General features: G+C 43.8%; 1 protein-coding gene across 4 annotated transcripts in view; it reads left to right on the top strand.

Moving 5' to 3' along the window:
* Positions 1-21,499, top strand: part of KHDRBS1 (KH RNA binding domain containing, signal transduction associated 1) — a 46,530-nt gene extending 25,031 nt beyond the window's left edge. Inside the window, exons 9-13 of one of the 4 annotated variants that reach the window (XR_006693218.3) lie at positions 2,186-2,378; positions 4,983-5,042; positions 12,578-12,605; positions 14,256-14,332; positions 20,812-21,499. Coding sequence is in view for 1 of the 4 variants with exons in the window: in XM_015451164.4 (XP_015306650.1) it covers positions 2,186-2,283 (98 nt within the window). In the remaining 3 variants the exon portion in view is untranslated. Of the gene's footprint in view, positions 1-2,185; positions 3,527-4,982; positions 5,043-12,577; positions 12,606-14,255; positions 14,333-20,811 lie in introns of those variants that run through there. The other 3 variants (XR_006693217.3, XR_006693216.3, XM_015451164.4) reach the window with 3 other exon arrangements.
* The last annotated feature ends 1,147 nt before the right edge of the window (positions 21,500-22,646 follow it).

The following is a 22,646-nucleotide window of genomic DNA, read 5'->3' as shown; positions in this document are numbered from 1 at the left end:
CCGCACCATTGCACTCCTGCCTGGGCAACAAGAACAAAACTCCATCTCAAAAAAAAGAAATAGTGCCTATTGGAATCAGATTAGAGGCTGTAGGGGCAAGAGCCAATTCAGGACAGTACTGGCACCAAGCTCCTTGTTGGCTTGAAGACATCTCAACACAGTCCTTGATCCCAAAAGAGCTATGGAGGCTGCAGCAGCATCAGGACAAGGGTGCGTTCCCTGAGGTTTGGTTAAAAACACATTGCTCATGTGTGTCCTCAAGAGCCAGTTATGGCCCTGTGTTAATAGGCCTCATTGGGAATACTGTGTGGCAGTGGATGCAGCTAGAGCTACCTTTTTAGTGTGAGGTGTTTTCAGCATACCTGAGGGACTTCCAGAGAGTCCTTGGCAGGGGCTCATCAATTGACAATTCACACTAAGATACTGGTTGACAATCTCCCCTTATCCCTAGCTGAAAAAGAGGAGCCCCTTAGGGCCTCCCAGAGACAGACAAGCTGAGCCCAACTCAGCACAGTATGAAGTAGCCAATCAGCTGCTTGCCCAAGGAAACTGTTTTTACCAGTTTTAGCAAAATAGCACTGGACGGTTGCCAATCACTAAGACGGCTTTGCTCTGCTCATATACCACTATTTAGAAGGGCAGTGTGATTGCACCCAAGTATTTCCCACCATCAGTGAGGCAGTACAGTGGGGCCTCTGTATGTGTTTGACTAAATTGCATTTCTGTTTTGCTGGAGAAAAGACCAAACTGAAGAGGCAGGCTTTTATTTGTGCTCCTGATAAGATGTTGCCACAGTTAATCTGTTCTGATCTCTGCTTTGATTAACAGAATTAGAAAAATAAACTGTCCAGGATGATCTGTATACGTCAGGAAAAAAAAAGAAACTGTCTTGTTGATACCCAGAAGCCACTTGGAAAGTGATGGACATATGTGTTACACTAGGGGTATAATTAGGGTTCTGTGTGACTTTAGATCTATATAGGAGTTTGAGGCCTATAAAGATGGAGGGATGGAGGCAGATACTTGTGAATACAGGCAGCTGGAAAAATACTTCAGGATGAACTAGAGTGTGTAAGGTGTGGGAAGAATAAGCTTAAATGCAATTTATTTTCGTAAGAGGTCACCTCTAGAAATATGTGATCATATTCCTCAGGCTTTTCCCTGTTACAAAGGAGAAACATTTGAGGATGTGAACCACATTGTCTGGCTTCTCTCAACTGTCAACTTAAGAAAGGAGATAAGGAATTACCTTTTTTTTTTTTTTTTTTTTTTTTTGAGATGGAGTCTGGCTCTATCGCCCAGGCTGGAGTGGAGTGGCATAATCTCAGCTGACTGCAACCTCTGCCTCCCAGGTTCCAGCGATTCTCCTGCCTCAGCCTCCTGAGTAGCTGGGATTTCAGGCGCGCGCTACCATGCCTGGCTAATTTTTGTATTTTTAATAGAGATGGGGTTTCACCCTGTTGGTCAGGCTGGTCTCGGACCCCTGACCTCGTGATCTGCCTGCCTTGGCCTCCCAAAGTGCTGGGATTACAGGTGTGAGCCATCGTGCCCAGCCTTGGAATTATCTTAAACAGTGCTGTCAGTGCAGCATTTGATTGCACATCCCTCTACCAGAGCGAGCAGTATCAGCTCTGCTGGTGGAGGGCCCCATGGAAAGTGGCCCTTGCTTGCTTTTCCCAGAGAGCTAGAGGACACTTCTCCATAAGGAAACATGACTTACTGTTGCGTGGAAGTGGGGCTGGCTGCCTGCTTCCAATCTGAAAGACTTCGAGAAGTTTTCCCGCCTTACCTGAGCTGCCTGCCAAATTGTTTTCAGAACAGGAAAGGCCATTGCAGACTCATAAAATTGACTTTCTCACTATCTCAAGCAAGGTGTGTTGGGTATCTCCAGGTTTGGGGACTGGAGTATAGATCACGTTTGTCTATGAAGAACCTCGTTGTGGGAGATTACTCTAGAGTCAATGGCAGCCTTTTTGAATTTGTTCCCTTCTGTCCTTCCACTCAAAACTGAAAAATTGCCCAGACTGCCCAATAGGGCCAAGCCAAGTAGAAAGCAAGGAACACCAGGGGAAGTGTCAAGACATTAGAAGAAACGCAGTGTTTTTGGTGATGTTTACTATGTGACCTATCCCTGTTCATCCCTAAGTGCCACATGGTTTATAAACTGTCTTTGTTTTCCCCACAGGCCAGGACGACTGGAATGGGACCAGGCCGTCGCTGAAGGCCCCTCCTGCTAGGCCAGTGAAGGGAGCATACAGAGAGCACCCATATGGACGTTATTAAAAACAAACATGAGGGGAAAATATCAGTTATGAGCAAAGTTGTTACTGATTTCTTGTATCTCCCAGGATTCCTGTTGCTTTACCCACAACAGACAAGTAATTGTCTAAGTGTTTTTCTTCGTGGTCCCCTTCTTCTCCCCACCTTATTCCATTCTTAACTCTGCATTCTGGCTTCTGTACGTAGTATTTTAAAATGAGTTAAAATAGATTTAGGAATATTGAATTAATTTTTTAAGTGTGTAGATGCTTTTTTCTTTGTTGTTTAAATATAAACAGAAGTGTACCTTTTATAATAAAAAAAGAAGTTGAGTAAAAAAAAAAACACAAACCTGTTAGTTTCAAAAGTGACTTTGCTTGCTTAAAGGTTCTGAAGTAAAGGCTTGTTAACTTTCTCTTAGTTTTGATTTGAGGCATCCCGTAAAGTTGTAGTTGCAGAATCCCAAACTAGGCTACATTTCAAAATTCAGGGCTGTTTAAGATTTAAAATCACAAACGTTAACGGCAGTAGGCACCACCATGTAAAAGTGAGCTCAGACGTCTCTAAAAAATGTTTCCTTTATAAAAGCACATGGCGGTTGAATCTTAAGGTTAAATTTTAATACGAAAGATCCTCATGAATTAAATAGTTGATGCAATTTTTAACGTTAATTGATATAAAACAACAACAAAATTAGGCTTGTAAAACTGACTTTTTCATTACGTGGGTTTTGAAATCTAGCCCCAGACATACTGTGTTGAGAGATACTTAGGGGGATGGAGTAGGTTTTGAAGAGGTTGATGGTGGTGGGGAGGGAAGGCCTCCTGAATTGAGTTTGATGCAGAGCTTTTTAGCCATGAAGAATCTTTCAGTCATAGGATTAATAATTAAATTTTCAGTATTTAAAAAGACAAAATATTTTGTCCATTTGAGATTCTGCACTCCATGAAAGGCTCACTTGGACGCTGGGGCCAAAAGCTGATGATTTTCTTAAGTTGACGGTTGTCAATACCGAACTGTTCCCAAGTTAGTCAAGTATGTCTCAACACTAGCATGATATAAAAAGGGACACTGCAGCTGAATGAAAAAGGAATCAAAATCCACTTTGTACATAAGTTAAAGTCCTAATTGGATTTGTACCGTCCTCCCATTTTGTTCTCGGAAGGTTAAATGCTACATGTGTAAGTCTGCCTAAATAGGTAGCTTAAACTTATGTCAAAATGTCTGCAGCAGTTTGTCAATAAAGTTTAGTCCTTTTTTAATCAAAGTAAATGTGATGAATTGTCATTTTTTTTGGGTGGACCATAAAATAGTTTTCTCTTTCAAATAAACTTAAATTAACTCTAAAGTTAATGGGCTTGTTAAAAGTTGGAAACATTCTTAAAAGTGGTGGGGGGGATTTTATTTTAAGTTTACCAAAAAAAAAGTTGATGGAGTTGTTAAGTTTTAGTTTAAAAATAACCAAAGTTTTTTCACCCCCTGGAAGTTGTTGGAAGCAGTTGTATCCAATCCTATCAAAAATTATAATTTATGGAGAGTTTTCAACTCAGCTGAGCTGTAACTTGGATTGGTTTCCATACATAGGTCTCAGTATTTAAAAGTGCGAGCCAGCCTGGTTTGCACCTTCTGTAGAGCCCCTAGGTGGCTCTAAAGTGTGACACCAAATAATTTGTATGAGCTCAGAAGGGGACAGCACCTGCCTTTAGACATGACAGTTCAGCCAACTCTGGGTGCCCTTGAGGGTTTCTCTTTGAATCCCAGAAATGCTGATAACTCAGCTGGGCTGGGGCAGGATTTGGCATGATAGGCTGGCTCTGAACCCCCTCGTAAGAGACCAAGAGAGGAAATGATGGAATTGGTTGGTCCCTCTTCTACTCTATGCTGATTCTCAGGGTTCTCATGGCTTCCCTAAGAGAGCCACCTAAACTGCTCGGGGGTGAAAAATCCTCTTGTATTGAAGTGCCAAGCTGCCTGCAGCAGTGCATGATGGACATTTTTTTTCTTTTTAAAACACACCAACAAAAAAATGTATTTGTAGATTGTGATAAAATGTAAATAACTGAATTTTCAACCATGGTTTGAAGTCAGCTTTCAGGGCATTATGTCTTGTTTTGATGAAAAGAGATCACTCTATACCCCCCTTTTTAAAGGAAAATTATCGCAAGAGAATCAGGATGTGTAAAGCTAACATGCATCGCAAAAAACCAAAGGTAACCTAAATGTCTGATTTTAATAGCACATATTTCTCTTTTACATAAACTGTGACAGCAACTTGCATAAACAATTCTTTAGCTGTTAATTTTAATGTTAAAACTTTGCAAAACTTGTTTAATAAAAATAGCTGTAAAAAGAAAAACCATATGTTGCCGCATAAATTAGCCATAACTCTTAATAATCCTGCCCATCACAAGTGAACTGTAATGTAACCTGGGCACAAAGTCTGACATCTTAAATGACACATTGTAAAATTTCAATGACTGTAGATTAGACCTCCTGCTGCACCCCAAAAGCTTTCTGCTCAGCTATTTAAAACTGTGTAAGGATGAGTCCCTGTAGGTCCCCATATTGATGTTCACAATGAAACTTTACTTAAAATTTCTTAAAAGTTGCATGTTTCTCCTGTAATGTGTAAACTGCATGCAGGATCTCTTTATCTTTTATTTTGTATGTCTTTAAAAAAACTTCCTCTTCAAAAGACTGATCTGTTATTTCTCCATTTTCAGGTGATTGAAAACTCCTGAGGCATTACCTGGACTAGAATGGGTAGTGAAGACCCATGTCAGGTATGTTAAGGTGGCTTTCTATTAAGGACCATGTAACTGTATCATAACTGTAAAACAGTTATGCTAGGAGGTGGACTATAAGGTGGTCAATGGGTTAATCTTTCTTGTGGTCATTTGTACCTTATTTACAACATGACCACACTTACATGTCCATACTGAATTTACATCTAATGGTTGATAAGGCCAGACAATATCAACTTGGATCTGTTGAATCCCACTGTTTATCCTGTTAATAACCCGATGAGGCGGTATTCCACTTGGAGTTCATTGGTTGCAAGCAACGAAGTGGCTAATGTAAATAAAAGAGACTTTATTAGAAAGGTGTTAGGGGCTCAACGTTTAGTGTGAAGGCTAAAAAATCTGGTGTGGGAACTGTAGTGGCTACAGGGAACTGGGACAACAATGGTAGACCAAAGGAACGATCTTGAAACAAAAACTGGCTCCTTGGGCACAGCTGAAACTATGTCGGGTCTCTTTCTGCCTCAAGAGTCAGGTTTTAGAGAAGGAATATCAGACTGGATTAGCTGAGTCACATGTGTAAGAAAAAACCAATTCCTCAGAAGGCAGTTGGGAAGTTATTAGGAAAGGGAAATGGATGCTGGGCAGACCAGAAACAATTGTCCAGTAATACCCGTATTTTTCAGAAGTAACTTAGACCTAATGAAGTTAAGTAACTTCCCAGGGTCACATAATTAGTATGGCTAGTACTCAAGCCCAAGATTTGTGTTGCCAAAACCTGTCATCTTAACCCTGTACTATACTGTCCTTAGTCTAGGGAGACTATACTGTCCTTAGTCTCCTTATTAGGAGATCCTTCATAGGGATAATTGCGGTATAGAAGAAAGGACATGGAGCCTACAGAACACTTTTCCTAAAGTTTAACTCCCTGGTTTGTATAGTTGGGGGCTGTGACAACAGTGAGCTTTCCTGTTAATTGAAGCCATTAAGCAACTAACTGGCTGATTTTTCTCTCTGCTCTGAGTGAGGTGTTAGGATTAGGATGACACTGAGGAGAAAGGCCTAACTAGGTAAGCCAAAGGCACATAGAACCTTTCACAGTGAAATTTGACTTCTTGGAATTTCTTTTTCTTCCAAACCTGCCTCTCAGCCTCTGAGAGATCTGGAAGCTTTAAGGAGGGGTATGTGTGCTGAACAAGTTTCTGGGCACCTGGCAAGTCCTAAGTTTGATGTTGGTCACATGAATGGCTAGGAAATTTAGCAGGGGGGAATCCCTGAATGAAGAGAATTTAGTCTCCACTCTTCCTAGGGTAGTCTGAAGAAGAAAAATGGATTAGAAGTTTGGGGAAACCTTTCATCTGGACTGTGCTTGGAAAGGCGGGTTCTGTTGTTTGTGGACCCAGGCCTGCTGGTGTTCTGCCTGTTCTGGACGTTTAGCTTCGCCCATTGACTCAAGTATTTTCTGTAAAATTCTGTCACTCACTACCTGTGAACTTTATTTATTTATTTATTTATTTATTTATTTATTTATTTTAAGGTGGAGTCTCAACTCTATTGCCCAGGCTGGAGTACAGTGGTGTGATTTCAGCTTACTGCAACCTCTGCCTCCCGGGTTCAAGCGATTCCCCTGCCTCAGCCTCCCGAGTAGCTGGGATTATAGGCACATACCACAACGCCTGGATGATTTTTATATTTTTAGTAGAGATGGGGTTTCACCATGTTGGCCAGGCTAATCTTGAACTCCTGGCTTCAAGTAATCCACCCACCTCAGCCTCCCAAAGTGCTAGGATCATAGGTGTGAGCCACTGCACCCAGCCAACCTGTAAATTTTTATTACAATTCTGTAAGCTTTAGAGACAGGCAAGATCAAGATTGGGTATCTATCCTGGCTCCGCTTCATGTGAGCCTTTGTCACCTTAGAAACAAAACCCTTTCAGTGCCTCATTTATCATCAAATGAAGTTGATAATACCTGACATTTATCACTGTGTGCATCATAATATCCTAACAGAGTTAATAAGTATCTCATTTGGTCCCTTTCTACCTTTGTTTCTGTTTTGAGGAAAAATTCACACAGCATACAATTTACAATTTTGAAGTGTACAATGCAGTAGTTTTAAGTTTATTTGTACTGTGCAACCATTTCCACTATTTAATTCCAGAATATTTTCATCACTCTAAAAAGAAATCTTGTATCTGCTAATAGTCACTCCCAACTCCCCTCTCTCCCCAGCTGTTGGCAGCCACTAATCTTTCTGTGGGTTTGCCTATTCTGACCATTCCATATAAATGGAATTATACAATACATGCTTTTTGGAATTGGCTTCTTTGACTTTGCATAGTGTTTGGTTCATCCAGTTGATAGCATGTAACATAGTACTTCATACTAGTCATAGGAAACATTACTTCCAAAAGCAGCCCATTTCATTAGAGACGGCTCTAAGTATTTTATCTCTCATTTTGAATGAGACCTGTACTCAGTAATTTAAACTGAATCTGATTTGGACCCCTGAAGCAATATCCTTTCAGGTATTTGAAGATCGTTTTCATTGCTGTGTCTTTCCCATCTCTAAAACTTTTCTTGGCTTGGCTGCGGACGGCAGCTCATGCCTGTAATCCCAACACCTGGGGAGGCCGAGGTGGGAGGATCACTTGAGGCCAGGAATTCAAGACCAGCCTGGACAACATAGCAGACTCTGTCTCCAAAAAGTAAAAAAATTAGCTGGGCATGATGGCTTGCACCTCTAATCCTAGCTACTCAGGAGGCAGGGGCAGGAAGATCACTTGAGTCTAGGAGTTCGAGGTTACAGCATACTATGATCACATCACTGTACTCTAGCCTGGGTAGAAAGTTTTTAAAATACTATTGGTCCCAATAAAATACATTTCCTGCATGCCAAATGTGGCCTTTAGCCTACCAGTTTGCAACCTCTGGTTAGCTTCTGTTAGTATAAATTAAAGGTCATGTTAGCTTTTTTTTTTTTTTTTTTTTTTTTGAGACAGAGTCTCGCTCTGTCGCCCAGGCTGGAGTGCAGTGGCGCGATCTCCACTCACTGCAAGCTCCGCTGCCTCCCGGGTTCACGCCATTCTCCTGCCTCAGCCTCCCGAGAAGCTGGGACTACAGGCGCCCGCCACCACGCCCGGCTAATTTTTTTGCGTTTTTAGTAGAGACGGGGTTTCACCGTGTTTGCCAGGATGGTCTCGATCTCCTGACCTCGTGATCCGCCCGCCTCGGCCTCCCAAAGTGCTGGGATTACAGGCCTGAGCCACCGCGCTCGGCCATGTTAGCATTTTTTTTTTTTTTTGAGACGGAGTCTTGTTCTGTCACCCAGGCTGGAGTGCAGTGGCGTGATCTCGGCTCACTACAAGCTCCGCCTCCTGGGTTCACGCCATTCTCCTGCCTCAGCCTCCCAAGTAGCTGGGACTACAGGCGCCCGCTACCACGTCCGGCTAATTTTTTTTGTATTTTTAGTAGAGACGGGGTTTCACTGTGTTAGCCAGGATGGTCTTGATCTCCTGACCTTGTGATCCGCCCGTCTCGGCCTCCCAAAGTGCTGGGATTACAGGCTTGAGCCACCGCGCCCGGCCCATGTTAGCATTTTTAAGTGATTCTTTTTGGACAGACATAACTGTCCTAGTGGCAAAGAAGTTTAGAGTTTTGGGGGAGTTTTAAAATAACAACTTTATTGAGATAGAATTCATATACCATACTGTTCTCTCACTTAAAGTGTACAATTCAGTGGTTTTTAGTATATGCAGAGTCATTCAGTCATCACTATGGTCCGTTTGAAATGTCTCTATCATCCCAAAAAGAAACACCATGCCTTTTGTCTGTCTCCCACCAATTTATCCCTCCAGCCATAGGCTACTACTCTGCTTTCTGTCTCTATAGACTTGCCTGCTGTGGACATGCACTAAAGATGACAAGGGTTTAGCCTCCAGAAGGCTAAGACCAAGGGTTCAACCAGTCACAGAAGACCACTTTCTGTATGATTTCATGCAAATGAAATTTCATACAAATGAAATCGTACAATAAGTGGTCTTTTGTGACTGGCTTCCTTTTTTTTTTTTATTTTTTTTTTTTTTGAGACGGAGTCTTGCTCTGTCACTCAGGCTGGAGTGCAGTGGCATGATCTCAGTTCACTGCAACCTCCGCTTCCCAGGTTCAAGCAATTCTCCTGCCTCAGCCTCCTGAGTAGCTGGGATTATAGGCACATGCCTCCATGCCCGGCTAATTTTTGTATTTTTGGTAGAGGTGGGGTTTCACTGTGTCGGCCAGGCTGGTCTGGAACTCGTGACCTCAGGTGATCCACCTACCTTGGCCTCCAAAGTTTGAGATTACAGATGTGAGCCATCATGCTCAGCCGACTGGTTTCCTTTCACTTAGGATGTTTTCAAGGTTCATCCATGTTGTAGCATGTATCAGTACTTTGTTCTTTTTTTTTTATTTTTTTTTATTTTTTTTTATTTTTTTTTTTTTTATTTTTTATTTATTTTTATTTTTTTGAGACGGAGTCTTGCTCTGTCCCCCAGGCTGGAGTGCAGTGGCCGGATCTCAGCTCACTGCAAGCTCCTTCTCTCGGGTTCACGCCATTCTCCTGCCTCAGCCTCCCGAGTAGCTGGGACTACAGGCACCCGCCACTTCGCCCGGCTAGTTTTTTGTATTTTTTAGTAGAGACGGGGTTTCACCGTGTTAGCCAGGATGGTCTCGATCTCCTGACCTCATGATCCGCCCGTCTCGGCCTCCCAAAGTGCTGGGATTACAGGCTTGAGCCACCGCGCCCGGCCTTTCTTTTTTTTTAGTGTTAAATGCGATTTCACTGTGTGCATATACTACGTTTCATTTATTCATTCATCCATTGACAGGCATTTGGATTGTTTCTACTTTTTGGCTATTACGAATAATACTGCTTTGAATATTTGTATATAAGTTTTTGTGTAGACATGTTTTCAGTTTATTGGGTATATACCTAGAAGAATATCTGGGTTCTGGGTCATACTGGAACTCTGTTTAATTTCTTTCTTTTTTGTGGGGGCGGGGAGACAGAGTCTTACTCTGTCGCCCAGGCTGGAGTGCAGTGGTGCGATCTCAGCTCACTGCAACCTCTGCCTCCTGGGTTCAGGTGATTCTCCTGCCTCAGCCTCCCAAGCAGCTGGGACTACAGGCACGTGCCACCACACCTGGCTAATTTTTTGTATTTTTAGTAGAGACGGGGTTTCACCGTGTTAGCCAGGATGGTCTCAATCTCCTGACCTCATGATCCACCTGCCTCAGCCTCCCAAAGTGCTGGGATTACAGGTGTGAGCCACCATGCCCGGCCTGTTTAATTTTTTTAGGAACTGTCAAATTGTTTTCTGCAGAGCCTGTACCATTCCTACCAGCAATGTATGAGGGTTCCAAATGCTGCATAGCCTCACCAGCATTTACTTTATTAGAGCTATCTTTAGTGGGTGTGAAGTGGTACCTCACTGTGGTTTTGATTTGCATTTCCCTAATGACTAATGTCATTGAGCATATTTTCATGTGCTTGTTAGCCAATTATATATCTTCTGTGGAAAAATGTCTATCTAAATACTTTGCCCACCTTTAAATGGGATAATTTGTCTTTTTATTAGTGAGTTGTAAGTTCGTTCTTTCTTTATTTTTTTGAGATGGAGTCTCGCTGTGTCGCCCAGGCTGTAGTACAGTGGCTGGATCTCAGCTCACTGCAAGCTCCGCCTCCCAGGTTCACGCCGTTCTCCTGCCTCACCCTCCCGAGTAGCTGGGACTACAGGCGCCCGCCACCACACCTAGCTAGTTTTTTGTATTTTTTAGTAAAGACGGGGTTTCACCATGTTAGCCAGGATGGTCTCGATCTCATGACCTCGTGATCTGCCCGTGTCAGCCTCCCAAAGTGCTGGGATTACAGGCTTGAGCCACCGCACCCGGCCAAGTTCTTTATATATTCTGGACGCTAAACCCTTGCCAGATATATGATTTGCAAATATTTTTCCCATTCAGTGGTCTTTTTACTTTCTTTAAATTACCAAAATGTTCCATTTTGATGAAGTCCAGTTTATGTTTTTCTTTTTTGTCATAAATAATAAGAAACTATTGTCTCATTCAAGGTCAGGATTGTACCTGTTTGTGTTTTTCTCCATTTTTTAGTTTTGGTTATTTTTATTTGTTTGTTTTTTGGAGACAGAGTCTCACTCTGTCCCTCAGGCTGGAGTGCGGTGGTATGATCTCAGTTCACTGCAACCTCAAACTCCCAGGTTCAAGCAGTTCTCATGCTTCACCCTCCCAAGTATCTGCTACTACAGGTGCATGCCACCATGCCTGGCGAATTTTCTGTATTTTTTAGTAGAGGTGGAGTTTCACCATGTTGGCCAGGCCAGGCTGGTCTTGAACCCGAGCTCAGGCCATCCACCCACCTTGGCCTCCCAAAGTGCTAAGATTACAGGTGTGAGCCACCATGCTGAGCTTTAATTCTTGCGTTTAGGTCTATGATTCATTTTATGTTAACTTTTGTGCATGGTCTGGGGTGGGGGTTCAAATTCATTCTTTTTTTTTTTTTTTTTTTTTTTTTGGAGACAGAGTCTCGCTGTGTCACCCAGGCTGAAGTACAGTGGCTCAATCTCAGCTCATTGCAACCTCTCCCTCCCAGGTTCAAGCAATTCTCCCTGCCTCAGCCTCCCGAGTAGCTGGGATTACAGGCGCCCGCCATCACGCCCAGCTAATTTTTGTATTTTTAGTAGAGACAGGGTTTTGCCATGTTGGCCAGGCTGGTCTGGAACTCCTAACCTCAGGTGATCTGCCTGCCTCAGCCTCCCAAAGTGCTGGGATTACAGGCGTGAGCCACCGTGCTTGGCCCAAATTCATTCTTTTACATATGGATATCCCATTGTACCATTTGTTGAAAAGACTATTCTTTCTTCATTGAATGGTCTTGTCGCCCTTATCAAAAATCAGTTAACCACAGATGTATGTAGGTCTACTGCCTTTTGAAGTAGTTATTACCTAAAGTGGTAATACAATTTCTGGCAGTTGCTGTTCAATAATAAATAATAGCCGATCAGATTATTTTTACATCACTGAGAGTTTGTAAGTGATAGAGCTAGGATTTGATCCCAAGTATGGGTGACTACAAAGCATGCCTTTATTTTCTGTATTATACTGCAGGCTGCTAAAATGGGAATGAGGCTGTTCTAGCTGCCATGCCTGTCATAGGTGGTTTTCCAGAGGCTCAGAGGCTGTGCTCCAGCATGCCCATCTCCCTCCATCAACTTCCTCCCTTCCTAGCCCTCTCTTCCCCCACCACTGTCTATAGTCTCCAGGGTGGACACTTGGCAATGACAGTTACTACTGAGGGAATACTCTGACCCTTCTTTACCTACAGTATAGATACAGGCTTAGGGTTTGTCCCGCCTTTATACTGTCTTCCACCAAATCTCATCTCCTGTCCCAGGCTAAGAATGAAGTTAGAGATGCATTAACACCTGATAGGACTTTGTGGCCACCAAAGATAAGGGTGTGTTAGGCAACACATGGGCTCACTGTCTTCTTGATATGTTTCTGTACTTTGTATGACCCTACAGAGGCTGCTGTTTGCTGGCGGTACTACTAGTAAGTAGTCATTTTCATTTTTTTCCCTCATTTTGTTCTCAGTTTATGCCATCACTGATCTTGACCACATTTAAAAGAAGAGGAAAGTGAGATAGGGAAAATAGGCAGCTTTGCTTGGCTAAGGGAGAAGAGCCCAATTTGAATGCCTACTGTGTGTCCCTATTTTTATAGATTAGGCAACTGATACTGGAAGAGGTGAGGTAATTTACCCCATGGTTGCATAGCACATTAGGACAGGGTGCATATCAACATTTTTGTACAGCAAAGTCCATTCTCTGTGCTGAAAGCTTGCTGCTTCTGTAATTCCAAATTTCATTGACCCCAAGAGACTGCTTATTGTAAGTTGTGTCTTTAAGTGCTGGAAAGAAAAAGAGAGACAGAGAGACAGACAGAGGAGAGAGGAGAGAGGGGAGAGGGGAGGAGGGGGAGGGAGGGAGGGAAGGAAAAAGACTGCCAATTAAGCTGACATAGTGGTTTCTTTTCACATCAAATACAAGATGCATCCTGAAAAAAAAAAATTGTATTATTATCGTATTTTGTGAATTCAGACATGTATTGACTGTTTACTCTGTGCCATGTAGTTTTCTCTACTGGTGAGGTAAATGTTATTATCCCATTTTTACACATGATGAAACTGAGACCAGAAAATTTTAAATAGGCCAGGCCTGGTGGCTCACCCTGTAACCCCAAGGCAGGAGTATCACTTGAGTCCAGGAGTTCGGCACTAGCCTGGGCAACATAGTGAGACTCCCATCTCTACCAAAAAAAAAAAAAAAGGTAGATGTGGTGGTGCACGCCTGTAGTCCCAGCTACTTGAAAGGCTGAGTCAGGAAGATTGCTTGAGCCCAGGAGGAGGTCAAGGCTGCAGAGAGTCATGATCATGACACTATACTCCAGCCTGGGTGACAGTGAGACTCTGTCTCAAAAAATACTAATATATCTATAAAATAATAAATTAAAAAATATAATAGTAGGCCGGGCGCGGTGGCTCAAGCCTGTAATCCCAGCACTTTGGGAGGCCGAGGCGGGCGGATCACAAGGTCAGGAGATCGAGACCACAGTGAAACCCCGTCTCTACTAAAAATACAAAAAAATTAGCCAGGCGTGGTGGCGGGCGCCTGTAGTCCCAGCTACTCAGGAGGCTGAGGCAGGAGAATGGCGGGAACCCGGGAGGCGGAGCTTGCAGTGAGCCGAGATCGCGCCACTGCACTCCAGCCTGGGCAACAGCGTGAGACTCCGTCTCAAAAAAAAAAAAATATATATATATATAATAGTAGTGTATCCTCATGTTCTCTTGCAGAACTGAATACCAGGGAGCCTGGAGGAGCTGCCTGAGAAAGGCTTAGGGAGGGCCAGAGAAAGGGGATCGCATTTAAGTTGCATCTTAAAGGATAACCAAAATTTGCCAGGCAGACAAATGGATAGTTTAGCATAATAACACTTTATTATAGCTTTAAGCTGACTAATTTAATGAATTAATTAGAGGTGGGGTCTTGCTTTGCCACCCAGGCTGGAGTGCAGTGGTGTGATCATAGCCCACTGCAGCCTTGAACTCCTGGGCTCAAGCTGTCCTCCTGCCTCAGCCTCCCAAGTAGTTGGGACTACAGGCATGGGCCACCATGCCCACTTGACTTTCTTTTTTTTTTATAGAAACAGGTCTCTATGTTGCCCAAGCTGGACTCAAACTCCTGGCCTCAAGCACCTTCCCAGAGTGGTAAGGATTACAGGTATGAGCCATTATACCCTGCCTAAGCAGACTACTTTCAAATTCTGCCTCAGTTTCAAGTCTCAATTTCATCATTTGTAAAATGGGGATAATACATACTTCACAACATCGTTGGGAAGATCGAGTGAGCTAATGCATATAAAATATTCAACAGGCCAGGCACAGTGGCTCACGTGTGTAATCCCAGCACTTTGGGAGGCTGAGGTGGGTGGATCACCTGAGATCAGGAGTTCGAGACCAGCCTGACCAACGTGGAGAAACCCCGTCTCTACTAAAAACACAAAAAATTAGACAGGCATGGTGGCGCATGCCTGTAATCCCAGCTACTCTGGAGGCTGAGGCAGGAGAATCGCTTGAACCTGGGAGGCAGAGGTTGCAGTGAGCCAAGATTGCACCATTGCACATAACAAAAGCGAAACTCCATCTCAAAAAAAAAAATGCATTCAACATGACATGTAGTAAGCACTCAAATATTAGCTATAAATAGAGATTGGAAGAATAAGTTGGTGCTGATTTTGGAAGCTACATATTAGTCAAAGAGTTTGAACTTTATTCTAAAGTTTGAGCTATTTAATGCCTTAAGCATGAGAGTGACTTACATCACATCTGTTTACCAGTGTGCCGGCAAGGTAGGGAAAATAAGGGAAGGAAACTTTCTGTAAAGTGGCGCTACTTCTTTGTGGGAGAGTGAAGGAGATATTCTCCCCTTGTTGTCCTCCCGCCTTCCCTTCTGCCTGAAGGCCTTTTAATTCCTGCCTTTTTCAGAAAGGAGACTCATCTCTCCTGTCTGGTACTTGGGTTGTTTGAGGATGAGATGTCTGGACTGCCCGATGTTACGGGAATCTCTTCATGTCGTATTCCTTTCACCCACCCTGTGAAATGGAAACCAAAACTCCTGAGTGTCTACTAATAGAAACTTTGCTCTTAACAGATTGTTAAAAGTCCTAAATGGATAAGGTCCCTGCCTCCATTTTAAGCTCTTAATTATGTGCTAATTCTGTGCTGGGAGTCTCATATACAGCAAGCTTGTCCAACCTGTGGCCCAGGACAGCTTTGAATGCAGCCTAACACACATTCATAAACTTTCTTGAAACATGATTAGATTTGTCTGCAATTTTTTTCTTAAGCTCATCGGCTGTCGTTAGTGTATTTTATGTGTGCCCCAAGACAGTTACTCCAATGTGGCCCAGGGAAGCCAAAAGATTGGACACCTCTGAATTATACAGTATCTCATTTAACTCTCACAAACAACCCTGTGAAGCAATGATTATCCGTGGCATACAGAGTGAGAAATGTATGTCTAGAAGTTGAGATAACCAGAGTCCAAGAGATGGAGATTAGACTGAAGTCTTTATGCTCCTCCTCAGCTGCTGGTCTTCTCTGTACCTAGGGTGGCCACATGATCAGCTTACACCGAACTAGTTCCTGGCTTTGGTGTATAGGACTGGTACCCCTGGCTTGGTTTCCAGATTCCTGAAGTTAAAAAACTTGGATTCTGGGCCGGGTGCGGGGGCCCACGCCTGTAATCCCAGCACTTTGGGAGGTCAAGGTGGGCAGATCATGAGGTCAGGAGTTTGAGACCACCCTGGCCAACATGGTGAAACCCCACCTCTACTAAAAATACAAAAATTAGTTGGACGTGGTGTTGCACATCTGTAATCCCAGCTACTTGGGAGGCAGAGGCAGGGGAATTGCTTGAACCTGGGAGGCGGAGGTTATGGTGAGCCGCAGTCGCACCATTGCACTCCAGCCTAGGCGACAAGAACAAGACTCCATCTCAAAAAAAAAAAAAAAAAAGACTTGGATCCTTATGAGCCCTCCCCTCTTCTCTTCAGACCCACATGTACCTCCTGCTCCCTGGATTAATAGTCGTTGCATGTTTAAAGCTAGCAAGCATCTGATGAATATTTAATAGCATCAAGCAGACAGGCTGCAAACAGCTGTCTGAGACAGCAGCTGCTTAGGGGGAGGGGAGGAAGTGCACAGCACTGCCTTAACTACCCGTTCTTTTGTTCCCTGGCCTAGAAAATAGACCTGGCTTTTCAAGGCCCCTTAGGAGCATAAGCCTATGGGGGCACTGCGCCCTAGTCCTATTGTAGCCTGATTGCTGCCCTCGGCTCCTAAGGAGGCTGCCTTCAAGCAGGAGACTCAACCCTTTTTGGGAGGTAATGGGGAAGAATGTTCACTGACCTCTAGAATCCATTTTCCAGTCCCAGGGCTGGAGGTCTTCTACTCTATTGTCTATTCTGGCTCTGAAGCTGAGGATGCAGTCTCATCTAGTGTTCTACAAACTGCAGCTCACACTCTCTGGGGTTTTTTTGTTTGTTTGTTTGTTTGTTTTGAATGTAATTTCTGCTTTCGTGTACAGCTCTCTCCTAAAAGGAGAGAGACGTGCATCTGAAAGGGATGTGAATTTCATAGCTGTGCTGCTGAGGTTTAGCTTCTTGGTATACCGTGATCACAGATTCCCTAGCCTCTCACCAGTGACCATACTTCTCATTCCTAGCCGGTACTGTGGTGATTGTATTTGCATCTCAGGCAGGGAATGGGCTGATAGGAGTTCTCATGTACACAAGCTAACCCCATCCTTAGACCTTGGGGAGCTTCTTGCTTCAAGGAGGCCTTGTCACTTTCAGGGCAAATTGGGGGTGGGGGGGGGTCGTCCAGGGACTCATTAAAAAAGACAGCTTAGTTGAGATGTTTCTAGATAGAGTGTGAGGCACAGCCAGTCTATCAGCCCAGATTAATCAGCTAAAAAGGGCACCTTGCCAGAAATTTGGGTACTATTTCTGATCTTAATATTGCATTAAGATGCCTGAATTGACTGTTCCCTTGTCAAACTCAGGGTAGCCAGTCTCTTTCTTCTAGGCACCGTGATGTGTGTGAAAACTTGAGATAGAAGAGTTTGGGTTCAGATACAGGGCTAATTATTCCCAGGGGTCTTCTAACTCCAGCAGCCTTCATGGTTCCTATTCATGGCCTAGCTTTAGGTATAAGATGGTTGTTCCTCAGGTCTCAGGCTCTGGGGTTGGAATGTAGCAAACACATTCTGCATCTGCCTTTGAGAAAGAGAAATATCTTATTCTCTGATGTGATTATTTTTAAGCTTCTCTCCAGAAATCAGTACAAATGTCTCCTTTCATTCTTTTTAAAAATACATTCACTATTATACATTAAACACCTACTATGTGCTAGACACTGGGGATCCAGTGGCTGGTGAACAATATAAAATGGTCCCTGGCTTCGTGGAGTTTATAGTCTATTTGTGGAAATAGACATTAAACAAATAATCTCATAAATAACAAATAATTTCAATTGTGTAAAGTTCTACAAAGAAAAGAACGGTGCGATGAGGGTACTGTGGTTTTCCTTGAGGAAATGATGTTTAAGCCAACATCTGAAGGAAGACTTAGCTAGGCAGAGGGCTTGGGGAAAGGACATAGAGCAGCACTTTATAGGCAGAGGATAGGACTGAAGCAAGTTGAAGCCAAGGTAAGAATCTGGACCTTTTTTATTTTTATTTTTGAGACAGGTCTTGTTCTGTCATCCAGGCTGGAGCACAGTATCAAGATGATGGCTCATTACACCCTCGACTTCCCAGGCTCAAGTGATCCTCCACCTCAGCCTCCCAAGTAACTGGGACTATAGGCAGGTGGCTGATTTTTTCTATTTATTGTAGAGGCAAGATCTCAATATGTTGCCCAGGCTGGTTTCGAACTCCTAGGCAAAATTGATCCTCCTATGTTAACCTCCCAAAGTGTTGCGATTATAGGTGTAAAGTCCACCTAGCTGGACCTTATTCTTTTTTTTTTTTTTTTTTTTTTTTTTTTAAGAGATGGGGTCTCAGGGGCCAGGTGCAATGGCTCACACCTGTAATTCCAGCACTTTGGGAGGCTGAGGCGAGCGGCTCACCTGAGGTCAGGAGTTCAAGACCAGCCTGGCCAACATGGTGAAACCCTGTCTCAACTAAAAATTCAAAAAATTAGCTGGGCATGGTGGCGGGTGCCTGTAATCCCAGCTCCTCAGGAGTCTGAGGCAGGAGAATTGCTTGAACCCGGGAGGTGGAGGTAGCAGTGAGCCAAGATTGTACCACTGTACTCCAGCCTGGGCAATAAGAGCAAAACTCCGTCTCAAAAGAAAAAAAAAACAGATGGGGTCTCACTGCAGTGAACATAGCTCACTGCAGCGATCATAGCTCACTGCAGCTTCTACCTCCTGGGCTCAAGCCATCCTCTCACCTCAGCCTCCAGAGTAGCTGGGACTGTAGGCATGGGCCCAGCTTATTTTTTAATTTTTTGTAGAGATAAAGTATCACTATGTTGCCCAGGCTTGTCTTGAACTTCTGGCCTCAAGCGATCTCCCACCTCAGCATCCCAAAGTGCTAGGATTACAGGTGTGAGCCACTGCACTTGGCTGACTTTAAAAAAGCAAAGTTTCATAGAGTTTTGGTTTCCAATTCACAGGGTGGGTGAAAGGAATAGGATATGAGGAGAGTCCCTTAACACATGGCAGTCCTAACATCCCACTGAAGACAACTAAATGGGAGGAGGGGGGTGTGGAAAATGAAATTATTCAATGTGCTGATGAGTGGAGAATGGTTATGGGGACCTATTAAGAAACTTGCTAGTCTAGGCAAGAAATAAGAAAGGTCTAGCCGGGCATGGTAGTATGTGGCTGTAATCCCAGCTACTCAGGAGGTGGAGGCAGGAGGATCTCTTGAACCCAGGAAGTAGAGGTTGCAGTGAATTGAGATCATGCCACTGCACTGCAGCCTGAGTGACAGAGTGAGACTGTCTTACCAATAACAAAAAAGGGCTATAGTAGAGTAATATTGCAAATGTAGAGAAGGTAAATGAATTCAAGAACTTTTGCCAGGCACAGTGGCTCATGCCTGTAATCCTAGCACTATGGGAGGCAAGGCGGGTGGATCACCTGAGGTAAGGAGTTTTGAGACCAACCTGGCCAACATGGTGAAACCCCATCTCTACTAAAAATACAGAAATTAGCTGAGCGTGGTGACGCATGCCTATGATCCCAGCTACTTGGAAGCCTGAGCGAGGAGAATCACTGGAACCCAGAAGGCAGAGGCTGCAGTACTGGAGCTGAGATTGTGCCACTACACTCCAGCCTGAGCAAAAGAGCAAGACTGTCTCCAAAAAAAAAAAAAAAATACATATATATATATCTTTTAGGAGATAGAATGAACATAGTGAGGTTCCGGGTTACTGACTGGAACAGCTAGGGAGATGGTAGCGCCATTTAAAAGACAGGAAGCACTGGCCAGGCATGGTGGCTCACACCTGTAATCCCAGCACTTTGGGAGGCCATTAGGAGGATCCCAGGAGTTTGAGAACAGTCTTAGCAACATACGGAGACAAAAATTTAAAAGTTAGCCGAGGATGTTGGGGTGTGTGTGTGTGATCGTATTTGGAGGCTGAGGTTGGAGGATCAGTTCAGCCCAGGAGACTAAGGCTGAAGTGAGCCATGATGTTGCCGCTGTACTCCAGCCTGAGTGACAAAGCAAGACTGTCTTTATTTTATTTTATTTTATTTATTTATTTATTTTTTTTTTTTGGAGACGGAGTCTCGCTCTGTCGCCCAGGCTGGAGTGCAGTGGCCGGATCTCAGCTCACTGCAAGCTCCGCCTCCCGGGTCTACGCCATTCTCCTGCCTCAGCCTCCCGAGTAGCTGGGACTACAGGCGCCCGCCACCTCGCCCAGCTAGTTTTTTGTATTTTTTTAGTAGAGACGGGGTTTCACTGTGTTAGCCAGGATGGTCTCGATCTCCTGACCTTGTGATCCGCCCGTCTCGGCCTCCCAAAGTGCTGGGATTACAGGCTTGAGCCACCGCGCCCGGCCAAAGCAAGACTGTCTTTAAAAAAAAAAAGAAGAAGAAGGAGCATTGCTACAGGTTTTAGCATGAGATCAAGCCCCTTCCCTGTGCCCCAGATTTAAGATGTGTCTCCTCTAGTCCACCCTATTTGGTGCTGGGATGAATCCTTCATAACATCCATGGCTCCTTGAGCCTAACATTGAGTTACCAATAATAGTGATAAGAAGATGCCTATTTTCTGATTTCCATTCTTCAACAGACTTTAAAGATTTTTGTTCATCTTTTTCACATCTCTAGGACAGCAGAAAGCATTTTTCCCTTTGTTTATAGAGGCTTCAAAGCTTGGATAGGCCCCCCAAAGGTTTTGTTGATTCTTCCCTGGGTCACTCAGCTGATATATGACCAAGGACAGGAGATACTGAGTGTGAGACTGCATTTTCATTACCTGACAGCAAAAAGAGAATTCATAGGCTGTGGACTTCTGTTTTCTACCCATCTGTGTACCCAAGAAACCTGTGTACTGAATGAAACAACTAGAGTTGTGCTGTGGGATGGGGCAATTGTAAGGGAAGCAGCCTGGTCAGGTGGGAGGCTGGGAAGCCCCCTAATAGGGGAGCTTTCTTAATTTTCTGCCTTGTGTCTTTGCAGCTATCAGAGGACTCGGAAACCTGGAGAGCTACCTGCTGTATAAAGGCTGGCCTGAGGGCATTTGCTGAACACAGAGAAACCCAGGAGAGGAGATCAGCAGTTTTCTTTCACTCTACTTGATCTGTCAGATTTACCCAGAGAAAGCCAGTCAGGATCCCTTAAGAGTCTTTAGGCCCAGAATGGAGTCCTCAGGGCTGCAGGGGACTGTGGTGCTAACAATTAAACTGTTCAAGACTTTAAAGAGTTGAAGGGGACTAATGGGTATCCCTAGCATGGCCTCCTAGATGGGAATGAACTGGCAACTCCGACTGTGCCATTCCCAGTCTATGTGGTTCCCTTTAGCCTCCCAGAGAATTGGCTGAAACACCCTACGACCGTTTTGTTTCCCCACTACCACACCTGCGTTACGGGTATCAGCCTGTGAGTCCTTGAACCCTTCCAGAGGGCTCCCAAAGGAGGGTGATCACTGCCCCTCCATTGAAGACTGAGGAAAGCCAAGTGAGAAGATTCAGTTTATTTGGGCAAGTTATTTAACATCTGAACCTGTTTTTCTCTTCATTGTTTATTACTTACCTTGTCCAAAAAGGTCATAAAGGGTAGTAGGGCTTTTTCTGTTCCACCTCTGTACTATATTTCTCCCCAGCAAGTATCTGCCCCTGAGGAGCTCAATAAAGGTTTGGTCAAGTGATGAATGGCCCCACTCTGGTAGCTTCTATCAACTCTGGGAGAGAGCCAAAGCCCCCGTCTAGCTCTCACTTTCCTTCCAGCTATACTAGGCCAGCTATTTATTCTGACATTTTCTCTTGAAGGATTGGAAAGTCAGCCTTTGATAGGCTTCTGGTTTCCTCTGGCCTATTTCTAGGTTGATTTATACTCAGCTTCCTGAGAGGCTAGGGACCTCTGATACTGCACTCTTCCCTAATGCCTTCTAGTTATTTACCCTAACAAAGGAACAAGGGGAAGAACTGAGTTTAGGGAGAGAATAGAGCTTATCTGCATTTAGCTGTGCCTGGGGCATTCTAGTGAGCTTGGATTGGTCCTTAGCAGGAACAGAAGTATAATGGAAAGGGATTCCTTAAAGTCAATTGATTTACACTGGGCAAGCTATTTAACCTCTGAGCCTGTTTCTGTCTTCATTGTTGATTACTATAAATAACAGCTAATAATTTACTTATTTCTTAGTATGTACCAGGAAAATGAGAAAAACAGACTCAAGGAGAATAAAAAAACTTGCCTATGGTTAGAAAAAGACTTCATGATCTATACTATCAGACTTCATGGCCTATTCTTTTGACCTATTTGTACCTCTCACAGCCACAAGTGCTTTGAAATAGTAAAGCATTTTGTTTGCATAAGGGGTTCGTCTAGGATGACAGATCATCTAGGTTTACCCAAGACAAGAGTTTCTGGGATATGGGACTTTAAGTGCTAAAACTGGAAAAGTCACAGGCCAGCCTCCATGAGTTTGTTACCCTGTGTTTACATTGGATGCTCTGAGTCCAGGGCTGACAAGGGAGGAGTTTGGGGTGGGGAATTAGGGAATCAGATGGCATCCTCATCATATAAATGGAGGCACAGAACCTGAGTCACTGGCTGAGGAGCCAGTGTTAGATTCCTAGACAGGTATACCCTTAGTCTGCTAGGATTTCTACTCGGGAGCCACAGAATTTTATAGGAAAGCTTACAGGGCTGAAGCCAAACAGATCTGAATTCAAATCCCAGCTCATCATTTGTATATTTCCAGAGCCTGTTTAAATTTTTTTTTTTTTTCTTTTTGCTTTAAGAAGAGCTGTAGGGCCTGTTTACTCCATCAAAGTAGGATAAGAATTGCTACC

Source organism: Macaca fascicularis, chromosome 1 (assembly GCF_037993035.2).
Source record: "Macaca fascicularis isolate 582-1 chromosome 1, T2T-MFA8v1.1".
In the NCBI taxonomy this organism is placed as follows: domain Eukaryota; kingdom Metazoa; phylum Chordata; class Mammalia; order Primates; family Cercopithecidae; genus Macaca; species Macaca fascicularis.
Note: the sequence above shows the minus strand (reverse complement) of the source record. Positions and strands in the feature narration are given on the sequence as shown.